The 20547-nt window shown below is 39.1% G+C and overlaps 1 protein-coding gene across 1 annotated transcript; it reads right to left on the bottom strand.

Moving 5' to 3' along the window:
* Positions 1–16905: 16905 nt before the first annotated feature.
* On the bottom strand, positions 16906–18313 carry LOC142537638 (uncharacterized). Its single transcript, XM_075643138.1, has 7 exons — positions 18249–18313; positions 17917–18158; positions 17630–17829; positions 17436–17543; positions 17284–17353; positions 17102–17209; positions 16906–16995 (listed from the first exon to the last, which is right to left on the bottom strand). The coding sequence occupies exons 2-4, from the start codon at positions 18129–18131 to the stop codon at positions 17452–17454; spliced, it is 507 nt and encodes a 168-aa protein (XP_075499253.1). The 5' UTR covers positions 18132–18158; positions 18249–18313; the 3' UTR covers positions 16906–16995; positions 17102–17209; positions 17284–17353; positions 17436–17451.
* Positions 18314–20547: the final 2234 nt, after the last annotated feature.

Here is a 20547-nt window from a genome sequence, read left to right as displayed (position 1 = left end):
CAAGTCAAAGAAGAGGAGACGAATCAGCGGGAAAACTTGTTCCATACTAGATGTTTTGTCAGTGGCAAAGTTTGCAACGTTATTATAGATGGAGGAAGTTGTACCAATGTTGCTAGTCTTGAGATGGTTGAAAAATTGAGCTTGCCTACTTTGAAACATCCTCAACCATATAGGCTACAGTGGTTGAACGACTGTGCTGAAGTGAAGGTGAACAAACAAGTTTTGGTTGCGTTTTCGATTGGGAAGTATGTTGTTGAGGTATTGTGTGATGTGGTACCAATGCATGCTTGTCATATTTTGTTAGGTAGACCATGGCAATATGATAGGCAAGTGACACATGATGGGTTTAGAAATAAATATTATTTTGTACTCAAGAAAGAACCTATTGTTTTACTTCCTTTGTCCCAAAAACAAGTGTTGGAGGACCAATTGAAAAAGAAGAAGAGATATGAGGCCGAAAGAAAGAGTGAATTAAAAAGTGAGATGGCATTTGAAAAGAAAAATGAAATGGCTAAAAACAAAAGTGATAAAAAAATTGAGATAGCCATACAAAAGAAAAATAAGGAAAAAGAAAATGAGAGGAAAGAGACTAAAAAGAAAATATATATGGTCCAAAAGAGTGACATGAAACAATTGTTGCACACACATGATACACTTGTGTTGATTCTTTACAAAGAGATTCTCTTTAACACAAGTAATATAGCCGGAAATCTTCCGAGCATTGTTGTTTCCCTTTTGTAGGAGTTTGATGATATATTTCCAGAGGAGCTACCTCAAGGAATACCACCATTGAGGGGGATTGAGCACCAAATTGATTTTGTGCCCGGAAGTGCATTACCAAATCGTCCAGCGTATAGAAGCAATCCGGAGGAGACCAAGGAGCTTCAACGGCAGGTAAGTGAATTATTAGATAGGGGTTTCGTGCGTGAGTCCATTTCTCCTTGTGCTGTACCTGTTTTTTTAGTTCCTAAGAAAGATGGCTCATGGCGTATGTGTGTAGATTGTAGGGCAATCAATAATATAACCATCAAATATAGGCATCCCATACCTAGACTAGATGATATGTTAGATGAATTGCATGGTGCTTGTATTTTTAGCAAGATTGACTTGAAAAGTGGTTATCACCAAATTAGGATGAGGGAAGGTGATGAGTGGAAAACGGCTTTTAAAACCAAGTACGGGTTATATGAGTGGATGGTCATGCCTTTTGGCTTAATTAACGCTCCTAGCACTTTTATGAGGTTAATGAACCATGTCTTGCGTGCATACATAGGAAAATTTGTTGTTGTTTACTTTGATGATATCCTAGTATATAGCCAAGACTTGGATGAGCATGTTAATAACTTGAGACTTGTGCTAATCACACTAAGGGCTGAAAATTTATATGCTAATTTAAAGAAATGTGATTTTTGTACAAGCAAACTTGTCTTCCTTGGTTTTGTGGTAAGTTCGTAGGGCATACAAGTGGATGAGGACAAGGTAAGTGCTATTCGAGATTGGCCAACGCCTGCTTCTGTTGGTCAAGTTCGAAGCTTTCATGGTCTTGCAAGCTTCTATAGGAGTTTTGTAAAAGATTTTAGCACACTGGCGGCACCGATGACGGCGGTGATTAAGAAGAACGTTCCATTCCATTGGGGTGAAGAGCAAGAAAAGTCTTTTAATATTATTAAACAAAAGTTAATTAATGCGCCTTTACTTGTTTTGCCTGATTTTTCTAATACTTTTGAAATTGAATGTGATGCTTCAGGTGTAGGTATTGGTGGTGTTTTGATGCAAGGAGGACGACCAGTGGCGTATTTTAGTGAGAAACTCAATGGAGCACCGCTGAACTATCCAACGTATGACAAGGATTTGTACGCGCTTGTGAGGACTTTGGAGGTGTGGCAACAGTACTTTAGGCCTAAAGAGTTTGTGATTCACACGGATCATGAGTCTCTTAAGCACCTTAAGGGGCAGCATAAGTTGAACAAGCGGCATGCCAAGTGGGTTGCATTCATAGGTACATTTCCCTACATCATCAGGTACAAACAAGGTAAGGAAAATGTAGTGGCTGATGCATTATCACGGAGGTATGTACTAATCTCTACTTTGGAGTCTAAAGTTTTGGGGTTTGAGCATGTAAAGGAATTATATGTGCTAGATGAGGATTTTAAGAATGTATTTGAAACATGTATGCATGGTCCACATGAAAAATTTTATTTTCATCATGGTTTCTTGTTTAAAGAAGATAGGTTGTGCGTCCCTAGATCATCCATTCGTGAATTACTTGTTATGGAGGCACATGGGGGTGGCTTAATGGGGCATTTTGGTGTGGCTAAAACTTTAAGTGCATTGCATGAACATTTCTATTGGCCACACATGAAACGTGACGTTGAGCGTGTTTGTGATAAGTGCATTACTTGTAGACAAGCTAAATCTAAAACACAATCACATGGCTTGTATACACCCCTTCCCGTCCCTAGTGAACCTTGGGTTGATATTTCTATGGACTTTGTTTTGGGGTTTCCTAGGACAAAGAAGGGGATGGATTCTATATTTGTTGTTGTGGATAGATTTTCTAAGATGGCTCATTTTATTGCTTGTCACAAAACTGATGATGCATCTCACATTGCGGATCTATTCTTTAGAGAAGTCGTTAGGTTGCATGGCATGCCTAGGACTATTGTTTCGGACCGTGATGTTAAATTCTTGAGTTATTTTTGGAAAACGTTATGGGCTAAACTTGGCACAAAATTGTTGTTTTCTACTACATGTCATCCTCAAACGGATGGGAAAACTGAAGTTGTCAATAGAACTTTAGGAACACTTTTGCGTGCTATTCTTAAAAAGAACTTAAAGAATTGGGAGGATTGTTTACCATTTGTTGAGTTTGCTTATAATCGTAGTGTGCATTCTACTACGAATTATTCACCATTTGAAATTGTATATGGTTTTAATCCTTTGACTCGTTGGATTTGATGTCTTTACCTGTGAGTGAAAGGTTGAATATGGATGGCAAGAAGAAAGCTGAATTCGTTAGAAGTTTGCATGAGAAGCTCAAGGATAACATCGAGAAGAAGAATTTACAATAAACGAAGCAAGCCAACAAGGGAAGGAAAAAGATGGTTTTTGAAAAGGGAGATTGGGTGCAGTTGCACTTAAGGAATGAAAGATTTCCAGAAAAGCGACGTTCAAAACTCTTACCTAGGGGTGACTGACCATTTCAAGTGCTTGAAAAGATCAACGACAATGCATACAAATTAGACCTACCAGGTGAGTATAATGTCAGCTCTACTTTTAATGTTAGTGATCTTTCGTTGTTTGATGTAGGAGATGATCAAGATTTGAGGACAAATCCTTTTCAAGAAGGGGAGAATGATGCAAATGTGGTTGATCAAGCACCAAAGAAAGCATGGGAGTCGTTGGAGTTGCCCGAAGGACCTATAACGAGGGGACGAAGCAAGAAGTTTAAAGATGCACTTCAGGGACTCATGATGAGCTATCAAGGAAGTCCTACAAGTTGGATGTCTAAATTAGAGGAGGTTGAGAATCATGGGAATAATATTGGAGGTTTTTGGAATGTTATTCAAGTGCAATTGCCGAAGGTACAACGCACCCGCGCCAGTTCAGGGACTGCACCCGCGGTCCATAATAATCAAATTTAAGAGAATATTGCCGAAGCTATACCGCACCCGCGGTCAGAAGGCGAGCGCACCCGTGGAAGGCGAGCGCACCCACGGTCCTTTGCATCCGAACTTCAGCGAAGCGGCACCGCACTCGCGGTCCAGTCTGCAGCGCACCCGCGGTCTTTTGTCAACTTCCGTGTCAAATTTGCTTGTTATCATAATTAAGCCTTTTTACACTATTTTTTCATACTTTATTGAATATATATTCAGTGTATCAAACCATGAACGAATAATGATGAATGATAGATAAAAGTTCTTGAGTTTTCTCTCAATTTGCAAAGCTTGTGCTTTGTGTTTATCAAAATCAAACTTATCAAAGATTGCATCTTTGTGGCGTTTGTCGATTGTTATTCGCACGGATTGTCAAAACAAGTTCTTTGAAGGTTTGGTTGAAATTCAATTGTTTTATCGTTGATATTTGTTGCTAAGTTATAATCGCTTAGAGGTGAATATCACAAAATCGTTACTTGTTTCAAAAGATCGGGACAAAATAATCGTTCCTTGTTTGTTATTGAATTGAGGGTGCGATTTATATATTCGTGCTTGCCTTTCATTCGTACGAGGACTCGTATCACTATGTACTTTACTTTTGCGTCATACTCGCTATATGTATGCTGATATGTGTTTTACTGTTTGTGGATTTCTCGATCCTGCATGATACAAGGAGGTTTTTCGATTTTTGGTTAAAGTTCTTGCATCCTTTACATTTAACTCACATTTTATTGCTTGGCTTTGCAAAGGGACTGTTGACTTGCACGATCAGGGGGCTGTACACGACCAGGTTTGAAGAATTTGGGTGCCGGAGCTACGGCTTGGTTGTGTGGATTGGTTGTAGGATGAGAAGGGTATCAGGTGAGGTGTGTAGGGGCTGGATCGAGGCTTTGTGCATGGATGGTTGTGCATTCCTTGCTCCTAGTCAAGGAGCCGACTCCCTGGGGTCGGTGACAGGGCTAGGAGAAGGCTGAGAGTGGCTGGTCATGGCCCCTAGGTGGTTCGAAGAGCTTTTGGCTAGGTGTTCTCGGGTGGGGCGTGGAAGGAGTATTGTTGAGGGATGCTCATGTCCGAGAGTTTGGGTGGCTTAGGGTGTGGTTTGGCAAGCCCAAGGGTGAGTCCTTGAGCGGGGAATGGTCCAGTATGGGGCTGGTTCAGGGCGGGTGCAGTCTAGAGGGGCTAAGCTCGACTTGGCTAGGTGCGAACGTATGGTGTGTAGTGTTCATTAAATTTCGGTTGTCCAGCAGCATTTTGGGCACTTTACGGGACCTTAGTGGGTCTGGTATTCAAGGTTTAGAGGCTAATATGATGTGGTTAAGGTGTGGTAAAAGTTTGGGAAAAGTTGGTTAAGTTTCAGTGCGATTCCGGTTAAAACCGGGACCTTGATCCAAGTTTCAAAATGAATCGGTTAAGTTTTTGAAACGGGCTCGAGTTTACATCTAAGAATGATTTTAAATATATTTGGTGAAGTTTTAAGAATGATTTTAAATATGTTTCGGGATGTTTTAAGGAGTTTGGTAAACTTCGGGTAAATTTATAGGTCCGGGGTAAAACGGTAAATTGTGGGTTTCCAAGGGCAAAATGGTCATTTTTCACCCGGGTTGAGATTTTGGTCCTGGCATCGCCCCGAGCACATTTTATCATGTTTTAAATGTTTATGCATCACGTTTATGATTTTTATGAAATTATGATAAATACGGTGTATGCTTGGTTTTAAGAAAAAAGTTGCGTATATGCATATTTTTCTTATGTGGTGAATGTGATGATGTTTTTGAAGGATGTGAATTGGTTGTGACTGACGATGTATATGTATTCAATGACATGAGATATGATGAGCTGAGGCCAAGTCTCAGTGGACGGGTAATGCTGTCGCTGATGACCCCACCACCCGGTACCGTGGTTATGCGTAGATAGATCCATCGATAGAGCTGGTACGAAAGTCACAACTAATTAACTAAATTAGATTAAATGAAAATTTATACGTATATGATGACACGAGATATCATGATTTGACATAATATGATTTTACACGACACATTTACGTTATGTTTTTAAGTTCATGAAACATATTTTGAGTATGATATTTTTCACTGCTACGTGCCATGTGTTTGTACTTGTTATTCCTGGTATAGGTGTGTTGAGTCTTTAGACTCACTAGGTGTGTGTGATACAGGTGAGCCTGAGGACAAGGGGAATGGAGGTGTCGAACTCTGAGTAGGCAGACCTTGTGCGATGACACGACCCGAGGAACGCATGTTTTTCGCTTTTTTATTATGAGATTTGAGAGGTTGTGAATATTTTCATATGTGGATTATTTTACGATCTACTCATTTATGTTTACGTATGATTTTTGGATAGGTTTGATTATTTTAAACTGCACTGTTTTTACTGCCAAATATTTAAGATCATTTTTAAATGTTATTTCGAAAATGCGAGCTTTTAAAAAAAAACATTTCTACACTTTTAAAATGAGTAGATGTTACACTTATCATCCTTAGTTCTTCTATTGTGCTCGTAAGATTTCTTTCCCTTTTCAGTTTAGCCTCGACTGTCCTTCTTTCGCTTAGGACAGTTAGCAATAAAATGACCAGCTTTGCTACAATTAGAGCAAGCATTAGATTCTTCCTTGGAGTTATTTTTCCGATATTGTCTTTGAAAGTTTCCTTGATTTCTTATTATAAATCTTCCAAACTTTTTGACAAATAATGACATAGCGTCATTACTTAACTGAACAGCAGATTTGTCAACTGAACCAGTTAGTTCTAGTTTAACAGCAGTTAGGGCAGTTGTAGCAGTTGGTGTAGAAGGTTCGTCTTAACATCCCATTCTTTTGGAAGACCTTTGACTACTTTCAATGCTACCTCTTTATTTGAATACACCTTTCCGAGTGCATTCAGTTTGTTTACTATGCTACTGATTCTTTCATCATATTCGTGCATGGGTTCTCCAATCTATATCTTGATATTGTCAAATTTTTTAACAGAAACATATAGTTTATTCTCATTGGTTTTCTCATTGCCTTTTCGCAGAGCTGAATCAGTTTCTCCTAAATTTTCTTAGCAGTTTTGCACATTTTTATTTTGCTGAAAGTGACTTTATCCAGCATTTTGTACAAAATGTCTTTAGCCATGTTGTCCAAGTTGGCTTTTCTCTTGTTTTCTACTGTCCATTCATCTCGGGGTTTTTCAATGCTGTGTGGTGCCCCATCAGTTATGGCAACAACAGTGTTTGCCTTTAATATTTTCATGGATCCATCTGTAATAACGTACCACGTCATCGTCTTGTGTAACTAGATTAGCCTGCATTTTGATTTTCCAATCATCAAAAACCTCTCTGGAGAACATTAGAATTTTATTGAATGAAGACATGGTAATCAGTTTGTATATTGGAATATTCAGGAAGAAGATTCATGTAATGCCCGAGAATTTTGTTATTGTAATATGAAATGATTTATTGATAATTGATGTGATTATAGACGGAACAGATCAGACCGGGAAAGACAAAAGAAGATTGAATTATGTGCGAGGATTGAACCCCTCGCGCATATGCGCGATCCAGCCGGGCGCATTTGCGCGAGGTAGGCAGAGAACCTCGCGAGTATGGCAGAGAACCTCGCGCATATGCCCCGGAGGATGACGCGCATATGCGCGAGCTGAGGATTTGAAGAATGCCGAGACAGAGTGTCTCGCGCATATGCGCCGAGAGAGGTCGCGCATATGCGCGAGACGTGCTGCACAAGAGATGAGCCACTTGCCCCTAGCCATGCATGATATATATATACATATAAAACAATTTCATTTCCTGAGAAGAAAAGAAGAAGGAAACCTAGGTTCATGGGAAAGCTTTAATTCTTGATACTAGAATTTGATTTGCGAAAAATCCGTCCGTCAGATTTTCAATCCGACTTCAGTACCGTGTTTATATCGAAAAGAACTGCAACTAGACGTAAGTTTTATTATGTTCTGATATGATATGAAAATCTGATATGAGAAGAATCATGATATGACTTTGATTATGTGTTCCTGAGATTGTTGTCATTGTATAATTGAAATCAGATAGAAGAACGGATACCGTAAGGAATTGTTATGATTTTCAGAATTGAATTGATTGAGGTTATACAGATTTGATATCAGATTGAGTTTGTTATCGATTATGAGTTGTTGAGATTAATATATATTGATTTATATTGCTGTGTATATTGAGATTGTGCCGTTATGCCGTTGAAACAGAATTTGATTTAGTTCTGATTATATCCAGTATTGATTTGTGTGGTATATTGATATTGTACTCCTCGATATTTTCATTGCCAGATTGAGTATTGACAGATTCGAATTCGAGACTTCGACTTCGTCAGACAGAGAAAAGAAAGGTATAAATCAATGTTGAACAGGGATGATAAAACTCGAGTTAGATCGGACTTGAGTTCCCCAAAATCACATACTTTACTTTTATTGCATTGATGTTTGCAATTCATGAGATTGATATGCTTAGTCCATTGATTTATAGCAAAGCATGTATTGAGTCATAGGCAGAGGTGCCTAGTCATTGGCAGAGGTGCCAAGTCTTTGGCAGATGTGCCACGACATTGGATTATTTGGTTTATATCGATGTTTTCTTAGGAGCAGATCGGCTTCTATTGCTGAGATGATGAGTCCAGAGTATATTTACAGTTTTATATCAATTCATGTCTTTCATATTATGATACATGTTATTGATATCAGTTTCATGCTTTTATATCTGTTTATATGATTGCACGTATACATTGTTTATACTGGGATGTATTTCTCACCGGAGTTATCCGGCTGTTGTTGTGTTTGTATGTGTACATGACAACAGGTAGGACAGGATCAGGGTCGAGAAGAGGATGAGAGATTCAAGATTAGCGTGGAGATCCGGACTTAGGAGTAGATTTGGTTTTCAGCACTTGATGTAGTTGTTGAACACTAGTGGATCACAATATCTGTTGTACAAGACTTGTGCTTTATTTCGATGTTTATATCAGACTGATTATCTTATCTTCCGCACTTGTGTATTTAAAAAAAAAAATTTAGACCCAGATTAATTAATTGATCCTAATGATGATTAAGAAGACGAATTAGGTTCGGGTCACCACAACAGGTGGCATCAGAGCAGTAGGTTTCTTAGACCGAGATAGAAGCTAGTGAGCGGGATAGTTGAGTTTTCTTTCCTGCTTTTACATGCTAGCACGGCATTATGTTTTGATGTTTTACTGCTTTGAAATGCATGTTTACCTGATTATCTGATTTGATTGGAAACATGTGTTGTGGAGAATGAATCAGAACCGATTCTTGATTAGCAGTAAGATGATCCGTGGAGGACTGAAACATATTTGTTGTATTTGGTTACTAATCCTTTTGATAATCATATATGCCTCCTCGAGGAGTCCCAGAACAGAGTAGTACCTCGACTAATCCGATGGATGTCACAGCAACTCCGATGGAAACCCTACTGAAGAGATTTCAGTCGTTTAAACCACAGAATTTGAAGGGCAGAGAGAATTCTGTTGAGTACGAGAGTTGGCTTGTTGACATTGATATGCTATTTGATTCACTGGATTATACAGATGAGCGCCGAGTTAGACTGATTGGCACCAGTTGCATGACGTTGCAAAGAATTGGTGGCTCACGACGAAGAGGGCTTTGGAGCATCGAGGTACTGTTATTACTTGGAAAATCTTTAAGACTGAGTTTTATCAAAGATTTTTCCCAGTATCGTACAGGAAAGACAAGGGAGCAGAGTTTGCTAATCTGAGACAAGGTCAGTTGAACATTGAAGAGTATGTGGCCAAGTTCTCTACATTGCTACGATTTGCTCCACGTGTTGCTGAGAATGATGAAGCTTTTGTTCATCAGTTTATCAATGGGCTGAATCTTGAGATCTTTACATTGGTAAACAATGGGAGACCGAATAACTTTGTTGATGCCCTGAATAGAGCCAAAGGAGCAGAAGCAGGTTTGATGAGACAGAAAGGAGCTTCGTATGTTCCTCCAGCACCGAGACCACAGCAACCACCTTCTACCAAATTTCAGCAACCACCTTCTACCAAATTTCAACAACCGCCTCCCAGATTTGAGAGTGGCAGTAACAGCGGTGGAAAGAAAGACTATTTGAAAGCCCAAGGAAAACAGTTAAAGAAGTCAGGGAGCAGTTCATCTAGCTCCAGTGGTTCACGACAGAGCAAGAGTAGTACAGGGGTCTATTGCAGAACTTGCGGAGGGAGACATACCACAGAGCAATGGCAAGGAGTATTTGGTAGTTTCCGCATTTGTAGACAGCAGGGACATTTTGCCAGAGTATGTCCACAGAGAGATTCTCAGAGATCCCACGGAGCAGAATCAGCTGGATTTGTAGTGCCCAAATTCAGTGCACGTTTAATCCATGCATTCATTTAATTATTAAATCATTTAATTAATTTAAAAAGAGTTTTAGCCATGCATAATTATGAAAATGCATTATTTTAAATTATCCATGTTTATTATGATGCACGTTAAAATGTTTTTCGAGTTTCATGTTTCAGGCGATAATTCAAGACGGTTTTGAGGAAAAGAGACCGGGGACGATTCTTGGCAATTTAAAATGTTATACTTTTATTTTAAGTTGAGGATGTGGCATTTTAAAGGACTTACTAAGTTGTTAGTATTTTAAAGCCTAAAATTTATTTATTGATTGATTTAAAAGTTTGAAACTTTTAAAATTAGCTTCTTTCTTTTTTGTGCATTATTTTAATTGAGGGATTTTATTAAAGTTTAAAGAGTGTTAGTATTTTAAATAATTTTATTTATTCTTTAATTAAGTGATTTTCCTAATTTACTAATCACACACACACACACACTTTTACACACACTAATAACGCCTAAACACACACACATTCAGATTTCCACTTCTTTTATTTTTTTTAAAGAGCAAAACCTAGGGTTCAAAGAGGAGAACAGCAGCCGCTCCTTCCCTTGTCAATTTTCAGCAAGTTTTGATCGATTTTATTGCAAGAAAATCGCGTCACATTCGTCCCGGATCAACCTCGCTTCTATCTCCGCTTCGGTGTCGCCGTTTCGGTAAAGTTTATCATCAAAAGGAACGTATAATCTGTTATCGATGCATCGATCATGTCATATTATGCGTGCATTGTTATTTATGCGTAAAACCATGTGTACGATGTGTAGAAGTTCGAGCAATTGTGTTGGGATCACTTTTGAAACCATTTTAGGGATCAAAAATCACGTTTTTACAGTTCTGGTTGAAACTGTGAGATTTCAGTCGATATTTTGATAAAACTATCAACTAGAGAATTGTAGAACTTTTTGATACCTTCGATTTGACAGTAAATTCAAAATCTTTGGACAAAAATTGAGTGAGTTATGGCGTTTTTCGTGGGACTGCTCAAACTGCGTTTTTCAGAAATTATGTTTTGATGTGTTCTTGAGATTTTATTGTTGCAGGCTTCGTTGGGGATCGTCGGATGATCGTTGCTGCATTTAGGTATGCTTATTACAATGTTGGGAGTATTTTTGAGGTTTCGGTTCATGTCAATAGGCGCTCGATTTAATTAAAAGTCGTGGGTAACTTTTGATGTCAATTACAATGTTTTGAATGGTATGTGTCGTAGGGTGAACATAGTCGCCTTGGGGATTTGTACGAATTTGGTTTGAGGTTATGGCGTGCTAGGATGAGCCTTGGAGTGTCGATTCATAGTATGCGCAATCGAGTCTAGAAAGTTAAGCGAAACATGTACAAAATTTTCGTAAGTTCGCGTTCACAGTAGGTACCCGGACCCCCTCACGGACCATGACACGGGGTCGTGTCCACCTTCCCTTTCGAGCCTTCTCGTCCGAGTCTACATGGACCCCTACACGGAGGTAGGCACGGGGTCCGTGTCCTTCACAATTTTGGGAAAAATCTTATACTATGCTAGGAGGTTCGATGTCTTGGTTTAGTACAATGGTTTACAAGGTCGAGTCATGGGAATTGTAGAACGTCCTAAGGGATTAAATGAGCTCGTAAGTAAGCTTGATTATTATGTCTAAGTGTATCAGTTAAGCATTCGAATTCATGTTAGAATATGCAGCCACGGCCCCGATCGAAGTCCAATGAATCCCTCAACGCCAAGTAAGTATGTTGACGTGCAAGAAAATATTTTAAGTTTTTGAGGTATGCTAAATGTCTTTTGACCAAATTGAATGGGTTTGGAAGTCGGTGAACGTGGCCGAGGACCTCTCCACCCCGTTAAATTATGAACGGGTTAGATCGTGGTTGGAAAGCGTTAAATTATGAACGGGGACCAACCAGCCCGTTAAATTATGAACGGGGATCTCATGTATGTGGCAGTAGATACGTCCCTGTCAGCCCAGTACTGTGGTTTGTCTTATCAGGCGTTTATTATGTATGGGTCACTTGCTTTGAAACATCCTCTACGCAAAAATGAAGTCATGTATGTTTAAGTATGATCAAGTATGTAAGCATGTTTATGAAAGCTTTCAAGTTATGGCACGTCTATGTACGTATGCAAGTTCAAGTTCATTTCAAATCCAATCTTCAAGTATTTATGTTCTATTTTAAAGTTGCATGTGGTTTTATTATGTAGTACTTGCTATTTCCAGTTTATACGTATTGAGTCTTTGGACTCACTAGACTTGATCGATGCAGGTGAGGATGTCTATGAGGAGACCGGAGGTGGCGACCAAGGGGCAGGCTTGGACTGAGCGGAAGGCTAGACCCGAGGACCGCCCATGTTATTTTAACATTTTTATGCAAGTTTAAAATACTCCAATTTTTTTTATGTTTCGGTGAGAGATGTTTGGGACAAGTATTTGTTTAGCAAGTTTTATTGGTGTTGGATGATTTCAAAAATATTTTTATGAACGATGAGTTGATGACCGTATGGATGTTTATATTCAAGAAAATTTTTAATTTTTCCGCAAATTTTAAGTAGTAAAGAATACGGTTCGTTACAGTTGGTATCAGATCGATGTTCCTGTAAAGGGTTATGCCTACTGCCAGTCGCAAGAAGCTCTCGAAGTCACACCTCAAGTCTGTAAGTTTTATTTTTTGCATTATGTATGTAGTAAGCATTGAATCATGAATTTAGCATATCCATGTTTTGAGTTTAGATTTCGTGCATCCTATGTCATTGATATCATGTTCATTCATAGTGGGTTTACGTGTTGGGTAATTGATGGGACAGAATGCCTCCTAGACATGTGGTTGACCGAGAAGCAAGGGAAGAGGATCGAGAGACCCGAAATAAGGAGAGAGCCAATCCTCCACCTCCACCGCCAGATATGCAAGCGCAGATGCTGGCAGGAATGACTCAGTTCTTCGCACTGTTTGCGAGGAATCAGGCTGCAGTTGGCGCGGGGGAGAGGCCTAGACCAGAAGCGGTGTATGAGAGGTTCCAGAGGATGAATCCTAAGGAGTTTTCGGGATCTACTGGCCCGATGGTAGCTGAGGGATGGATTAAGTCCATCAAAGTGATCATTGACTACATGGAGCTGCAGGATGCAGATAGAGTCCGTTGTGCCATATTCCTTTTAACAGACGATGCCAGACGTTGGTGGGACAGTGCGTCGATGGCAGTTAATTTTCCGACGTTGTCCTTGAATGGATTCAAAGAAGTGTTCTTCGCCAAGTACTTCACTGAGGAAGTACGATCCCGGCTGACTAGGGAATTTATGGTGCTGCGACAAGGAGATAGCAGTGTTGCAGAGTTTGTTAGGAGGTTTGAGAGGGGATGTTACTTCGTGCCTCTCATTGCGAATGATGCTCAGGCAAAGATGAGGCATTTTATGGATGGTTTGCGGCCGATCTTGCGCCGTGATGTGAGGGTAGCTGGCCCTACTACATACGCAGTTGCCGTTTCTAGGGCTTTGGCGGCAGAACAAGACCAGCGGGATATTGAGGTAGACAGGCAGGGCAAGAGGCCCTATCAGGCCCCACCGCAGCAGCAACAGCATCAGAGGCCTCATTTCAACAAACCTTACCAGGGGCAACCGGGAAAGAAACCCTATCAGGGACCGCCGAAAGGCAAGGGTCCTATCCAGCAGCAGGGGGCGCCTCAGAAGCCCAGTAACTTCCAGTGTGTCATAAATGCAATCGCCAGCATCCAGGTCAGTGCTTATGGGGATCTGGGAAATGTTTTAAATGTAGAGCTACGGATCACATGCTGAAAGAGTGCCCGCAGTGGAAGCAGCCAACCCAAGGCAGGGTATTTGCCATGCATGCACAGGAGGCGGACCCAGACACCACTTTACTGACTGGAAACTTTTTCATAAAGAGATTAGCAACAAAGGCACTGATAGATTCAGGAGCCACTCACTCCTTTATATCGGAGACGTTTGCTAATCATTTGGACCTCAAGTCCATTGGCCTAGACGTGAACTTTTCAGTGACAGTCCCATCAGGGGAAGAGCTGTTAGCTACCAGTGTGGTCAGAGATATCGATCTAGAACTGCATGGCCACCTAGTATATGCAGATTTAATCCTATTGCCGATGCCAGAATTCGACATCATATTGGGAATGGACTGGCTGACTAACAACAGAGTTCTGATCGATTTTCAGAAGAGATCAGTGTTGGTCAGACCGTTGGGCATGGAGCAGTTCCTATTTGAGCCAGCTAGATGGAGGAGTTTCCCTCGCATGATTTCGTGCATGCAGGCGAGGAGACTAATTTCTAAGGGGTGTCAGGCTTTCTTGGCCAGCATCATCGCAGCACCTGACATGCCCACTCCATCGCTATCAGATGTGCCAGTAATCAGAGACTTCTCAGACGTCTTTCCTGACGACGTCACAGGCCTTCCACCAGAGAGAGAGGTGGAGTTTGCAATCGATCTCATGCCAGGTAGAGTGCCAATCTCTAAGGCACCGTACAGATTAGCTCCAGCTGAAATGTTAGAACTCAAGCAGCAGATCCAGGAGCTTTTTGACAAGGAATTCATCCGCCCCAGTTTCTCACCGTGGGGCGCACCAGTACTCTTTGTGAAAAAGAAAGACGGGAGCATGAGACTGTGCATCGATTACTGTGAGCTGAACAAGGTAACGATCAAGAATAAGTACTTGTTGCCTAGAATCGAAGACTTGTTCGATCATTTGCAGGGAGCTACCGTGTTCTCTAAGATAGATCTTCGATCAGGGTACCATCAGCTGAAAGTGAAGGATGCAGATGTCCACAAGACAGCTTTCAGGACCAGATACGGGCATTACGAGTTCTTGGTGATGCCGTTCGGAATGACAAATGCTCCAGCTATTTTCATGGACCTCATGAACCGAGTATTTCTGCCCTACCTGGATCAGTTCGTCATCGTGTTTATTTACGACATTCTCATATACTCGAAGAGCCATGAGGAGCACAACCAACACTTAAGGACAGTTTTACAGGTTCTGCAGAGTCGCAAGTTGTTTGCGAAGTTTAGTAAGTGCGAGTTTTGGCTGCAGAAATTTGCATTTTTGGGGCATATAGTATCTAGCAGTGGAATCGAGGTGGATCCAGCGAAAGTAGCAGCTGTCAAGGAATGGGTTGAGCCGAAAAATGCATCAGAAATCCGCAGCTTTTTGTGTTTAGCTGGTTACTACCGTAAGTTTATTAAAGGATTTCCATCCATAGCAGTGCCACTCACTTCCCTGATCAAGAAGAATGCTAAGTTTGTGTGGAGTGAAGAATGTCAGAAGAGCTTTGATACTTTGAAGCAAGCTCCACTAGAAGAAAAACGCTAAAAGACAACAAAAAAACTGATGTTGTAAGCACTGTTGTTAAAAACCCTGGTCAACAACAACGGATATAAACCGTTGTCTTATATAAAAAAAACAACGGTTTTGCAACGTTTTTAAAATGTTGTGTAATGTCAGCTACGACAACGCTTTTACAATGCTTCAAAACCGTTGTGTTATATCAACTACGACAACCTTTTCGATGCAAATTAAAAACGTTGTTGTTACGAAATTACGACAACATTTTAACAATGTAGAAAAAACGTTGTTGTTTGTTGTTTATAACAACATTTACGCAACGAAGAAAAACCGTTGTTGTAAGTTATTTTAAGAACAAATGAAGTCTTCGACCTTGATTACAAATCAGTTTTGCATCATTATATAACCGTTGCCGTTAATTTTTTAAAAAGCGTTGTCTTTCACATTTTATATACAATGAACAAATTAATTAATAATTATATAAAAACACAAATTAAAAAATCCTGCAATTAGAACTAATAAAATATAAAAGCATACAATCATCCTAAAACAATTAAGCTCAAAAGTAAAACATAAATGGTGCCCACATCCACGTACCATAATCCATAATATTTGATCCAAAATAAGTCTTACAACACCAGAAACACTCACTAGATGTGCATATTTTTTTGAAGCTTTCTTTCTTCTTCTTTCGAAGCTGCAAAGTGTTTATCATTTTGAACTTATCCTGTTTTGAAAAACAAAAACCATGGTTATATTTTTCGAATATTTAGCTGAGCTCAAAAACCAAAAAAACACCAGATGCAAAAACAAAAACACATAGATTTCCATGCACTATTTCGCCATTACTAGCGAAAACAACGCCAAACCTAACATATCTACAATAAATAAGAGCTTTGAAGAATAAAATTATAGAATGCATGCCTTTGTTTCTAATGATAAAATTCACGCCTTTCACACAATATCATTTAGGTTGGCATATCTACAAATTTACTTCAATAAATACATGTGGAAACTAAAATGACACCATACAGTTCCCAGGGGGAAAGCATCAAGTCATCGTCAAAAGGGATATATCAGACATATTTGGTTAGGTTTTCATCCAGGAACATAAATAAGGATTTCATAATGGTACAAATATTTTGTTTTAGTTCTCCAGAAATTTCGGCATGACCTCCCCGTAAATAGGACATCCCGAAAAAAATCAAAACAACATAACAATTGTATACTCGAAAATTAAGTCCATCGATTCAAACGTAAAACAAAATCGCATGCAGAGCCGGCCAAGCTCGATCATTCCAAATAAAATCAATCAATCAAGTATCACACCATATGTACAAATACACGGGGTATGTCCTCGGCAAATGACTGAAGATGTATTTATTTAGTACTTACCAACAAAAATATATGAAATGTCTCAATAGCGCAACAGTAGCAATTCCCTGGAAATGGAGGATTTATACTTTTGAAACTTTGCAAATGTTCATTTACTGATATCAAACAATTGTGAAATGAAAAGAGAAACATAGAATTATGGAGGGAAGCGTTCAATACCTACTCATAAATTTCATCCTGTATACATTCTGCCAACTCAGAACGCACCTCATCGATTTCTTCCCGAGAATATTCCGATTTTGTGAACTGTGAATACACATACAAATTATGTTACTGAAAAAACAATCATTACTGAATTTTCAAAATGTTGAAATCGATAATGTAAATTTTCAAAGAAGCAATATAATTTTACTATTGATCGTAGTGAATCTCTCTCGATAGTTGCAATTTCTTCAATAATTTGTCTCATAAATCTCATCACATAATAACCGCATTGTTTTGCATCTGGTTGTCGAGGAGCCTATGGTAATTAGAAACAAATTGTTAATTAAAAATATAAGCATTAAAGTTACTGTTTAACATAATTACACATACCTTTACCACTTCCCACAAAGCATTTTTCCTGTCTTTCCTTTCCTTGTTTGAATTAAACAATCTCAAGGCCCTCCATACATTAACAATAATTAATATATGAGTTTTTTATTGACTAAATTAATTTCTTTAATAAAAAAAGAATATTAACTCACATTTTCACTACATATTTCAAGTCCTCATCGCGAATGCGATGATACGTGGAATCCAACAAATAAATAACCTCCTTGTAAGGTTCAATGACAACGAGGATCCAATGAAAACTACGCACAAACGCATAATCAGTGCATAAAATGCAATAAATTGTGAAAATGAAGCGATTGAAAGTGATATTGCAATTCTTACTCACCCGACATTATACGGCACAAAACTAATTGATCCACTGATGCACCACTGAGCCTATCTGCTAAAACACTTGCATTGTGGTTCAACCTTTCAAGCTTACCTGTTTTGTCTTGTGTATTTTTTGACACATATGGAATGCTATGTGGATTGACAAATCTGAATTTCTCCATCTTTTTATCTTTCAATATGTTTTTGTAAAGATGCCTGGCATTTCAAACATAAGTAGCATACAAAACAATAATGTATTTTGGCAAAATAATTTGCTCATATAACTCAGAACAAATCACTTACCATATGTAGCCAACTACACAATTCGCCGAAATTGGGTCCAAATGATACAAAGGAATAATGTCGTCAATGTGCAGAATAAGTTTGTAATCATTGCCAAATACATCACGATCTAAAATCATTGATATGTATCTTCCTTCTTCAAGAGCACGCTTACTATAACAATACAGCATATGCAATGATCTTGGGACACTTGCTGACAAATGATTTTTCTTCATTGACTGTTCAATTGTCTTTCTTTTGACCTGTTTTGTAATTGCAAATGTAAACATGTTAGATAGAATTAATAAGAAACTTTTTAGTCAATTTAATTTTCAATCGAATATCACATGTACCTCATTGGACTTCAATGTCAAGTGTTCTGGCCAAGCCACAAGTGTTCCTACGGCATCACCAATAGTTTCACATGTAAGGATCCTTTGCGTTTTTCATTGCAAATTGCAAGAAAGACTCTACTCCAAATTCATATTCATGTGATAGTCTATCCTTTGACATCCATTCTTTCTCCATTCTTGGTAAAACTAATCAACCAACACCTTCAAAACAGTTGTAAATATTAAAACAAATAATATAGCCTATGTCAAGGAAAACAGATAATATAGCCTATATCTATAGCCTATGTCAAGGAAAACATATAATATTAAAACAAATAATATAGCCTATATCTATACTATATTATATATTCAGAAAACAGAGAGACTTATTATCTATATACTATACTATACTATATTATAGCAACCGATTTTGTTCAACACCAAAAAAAATTTCCAATTCCGCCCCGATATCGTATTTGATACGCAAATTTCAATAAACATACATGTTATATTATCTGGTATTGAGCTATGTAAAAATGGGATTCAACTAAAAGAGAACATGGAGCTAATACATTTTGAAACAAAACAATAGATTTAGGATCATGGTAATAAAAGCTGAATACAACAACAAAATCAATCATCTTTCACTATTCCCAATCCAACCCGCATTTACAATAAGGTTTGGTTAATCTAAACAGTCATTTTCTTCTGCTAAAATTCGAAGAACAAAGTGTTAGGACTCATAACCTACGGGTTCAATGAAATAAATAAAGCAGGGGAACATATATTGTCTAATCATTCCACATAAACATAATTACTTACTCAATACAAGACAAACAACCAAGAATCGAATGCAAATCTCACCTCAATCGAACGAAAATCTCGCAAAGCCAACTTCGATTTCTTCTTGATTCAGTATAGAAAATAGGTGCAAGGGCTTGGGGAAGAACCTCAGGAGCTCGACGCTTCTTGTCCAGTGTTCTGGGCGGCGCTCGCCCGAAGCCATCGTACGCGTGAAGGAGAGAGCAACGGGAGTAGGGTTGGGTTTTCTTTTTCCTTGGACATACGGGGCGGGAATGAATATTTGTGGGGATGGGTTTTTTTCCGCTCAATCTTATTTTTTCCCTTTTAATTATTATTTTTTTTAGTTTTTTAATGGTTTTTAACAACAATTTTCCAAAACTGTTGTCATATATATTAAAAAAAACGCTCATAGACATGACACCTAAAACACAACGAATTTTTACAAAACGTTGTCGTAGCAACCAAAAAATCCGCTCATAGACAACGCTTTTTTAAAACCGTTGTCTATGACCTATGAAAGACAACGCTTTTTTAAAACCGTTGTCTTTGACCCATGAAAGACAACGTTTTTTTAAAAATCGTTGTCTTTGATAAAAAAAAAAGCACAAAGACAACGGTTTCCAGTGAAACCGTTGTTAAAAAAAAAAGACAACAGTTTTTCGTAAAATCGTTGTCTTTGGAGTGTGGTTAAATGTAGATTTTCTTGTAGTGCCTTATTTCGGCGCCAGTGCTAGCCATGCCGACAGGGCAGGGTGAATTTGTTCTTTACACCGATGCATCTAAGCTCGGGTTAGGCGCAGAATTGAGGCAGCAGGGTCGGGTCATAGCTTATGCTTCCAGGCTGTTGAAGGTGCACGAGAAGAATTACCCGACTCACGACCTGGAGTTAGCCGCCGTTGTCTTCGCACTGAAAATTTGGAGACACTACCTATACGGCGAGAAATGCCAGATTTTCACCGATCATAAGAGTCTCAAATATTTCTTCACGCAGAAAGAGTTGAATATGAGACAGAGACAGGTGGTTGGAACTGGTGAAAGATTACGACTGCGAAATTAGCTACCATCCGGGAAAGGCTAATGTTGTCGCAGACGCTTTGAGCAGAAAAGTGGCAGTTGTCGCTCAGTTGTCAGCTCAGAGACCGCTTCAGTCGGAGATTCAGAGATTTGGTCTAGAGATTTATCGTGAGGGCAGAGCCCCTAGACTGTCTAATCTGATAGTCAAATCTAATTTGCTAGACCGTATCCGAGCAGGACAGTCTTCAGATGCGCAGCTACAGAAATGGAGACTGAAAGATGAAGGCAAGGGCAATGTTCTTTACACAGTGACAGACGGCATTGTGAGATACAGAGGTAGAATGTGGGTGCCTAGTGGTGAGTCGATCAGACAGGATATTTTGACAGAGGCACACGCATCTCCGTATTCTATCCATCCGGGAGGTACCAAGATGTATAAGGACCTCCAGATTTTGTATTGGTGGCCAGGGATGAAGAGAGACATCCGCCGATTTGTGTCAGA

This window comes from Primulina tabacum, chromosome 2 (assembly GCF_025594145.1).
Source record: "Primulina tabacum isolate GXHZ01 chromosome 2, ASM2559414v2, whole genome shotgun sequence".
Classification (NCBI taxonomy): Eukaryota; Viridiplantae; Streptophyta; class Magnoliopsida; order Lamiales; family Gesneriaceae; genus Primulina; species Primulina tabacum.
This window is presented reverse-complemented; position numbering and strand designations above follow the sequence as displayed.

Bases quoted from the DNA above. Each gene is read 5' to 3' on its own strand.
- LOC142537638 (XM_075643138.1), bottom strand. From the start codon at position 18,131: ATGAAGAAAAATCATTTGTCAGCAAGTGTCCCAAGATCATTGCATATG. The intron at 17,830-17,916 runs GTAAGTGATTTG...TTGAAATGCCAG, and splicing joins TGTGTAGTTGGCTACATATG to GCATCTTTACAAAAACATAT. The intron at 17,544-17,629 runs GTGAGTAAGAAT...GTTTGTGCGTAG, and splicing joins TTTGTGCCGTATAATGTCGG to TTTTCATTGGATCCTCGTTG.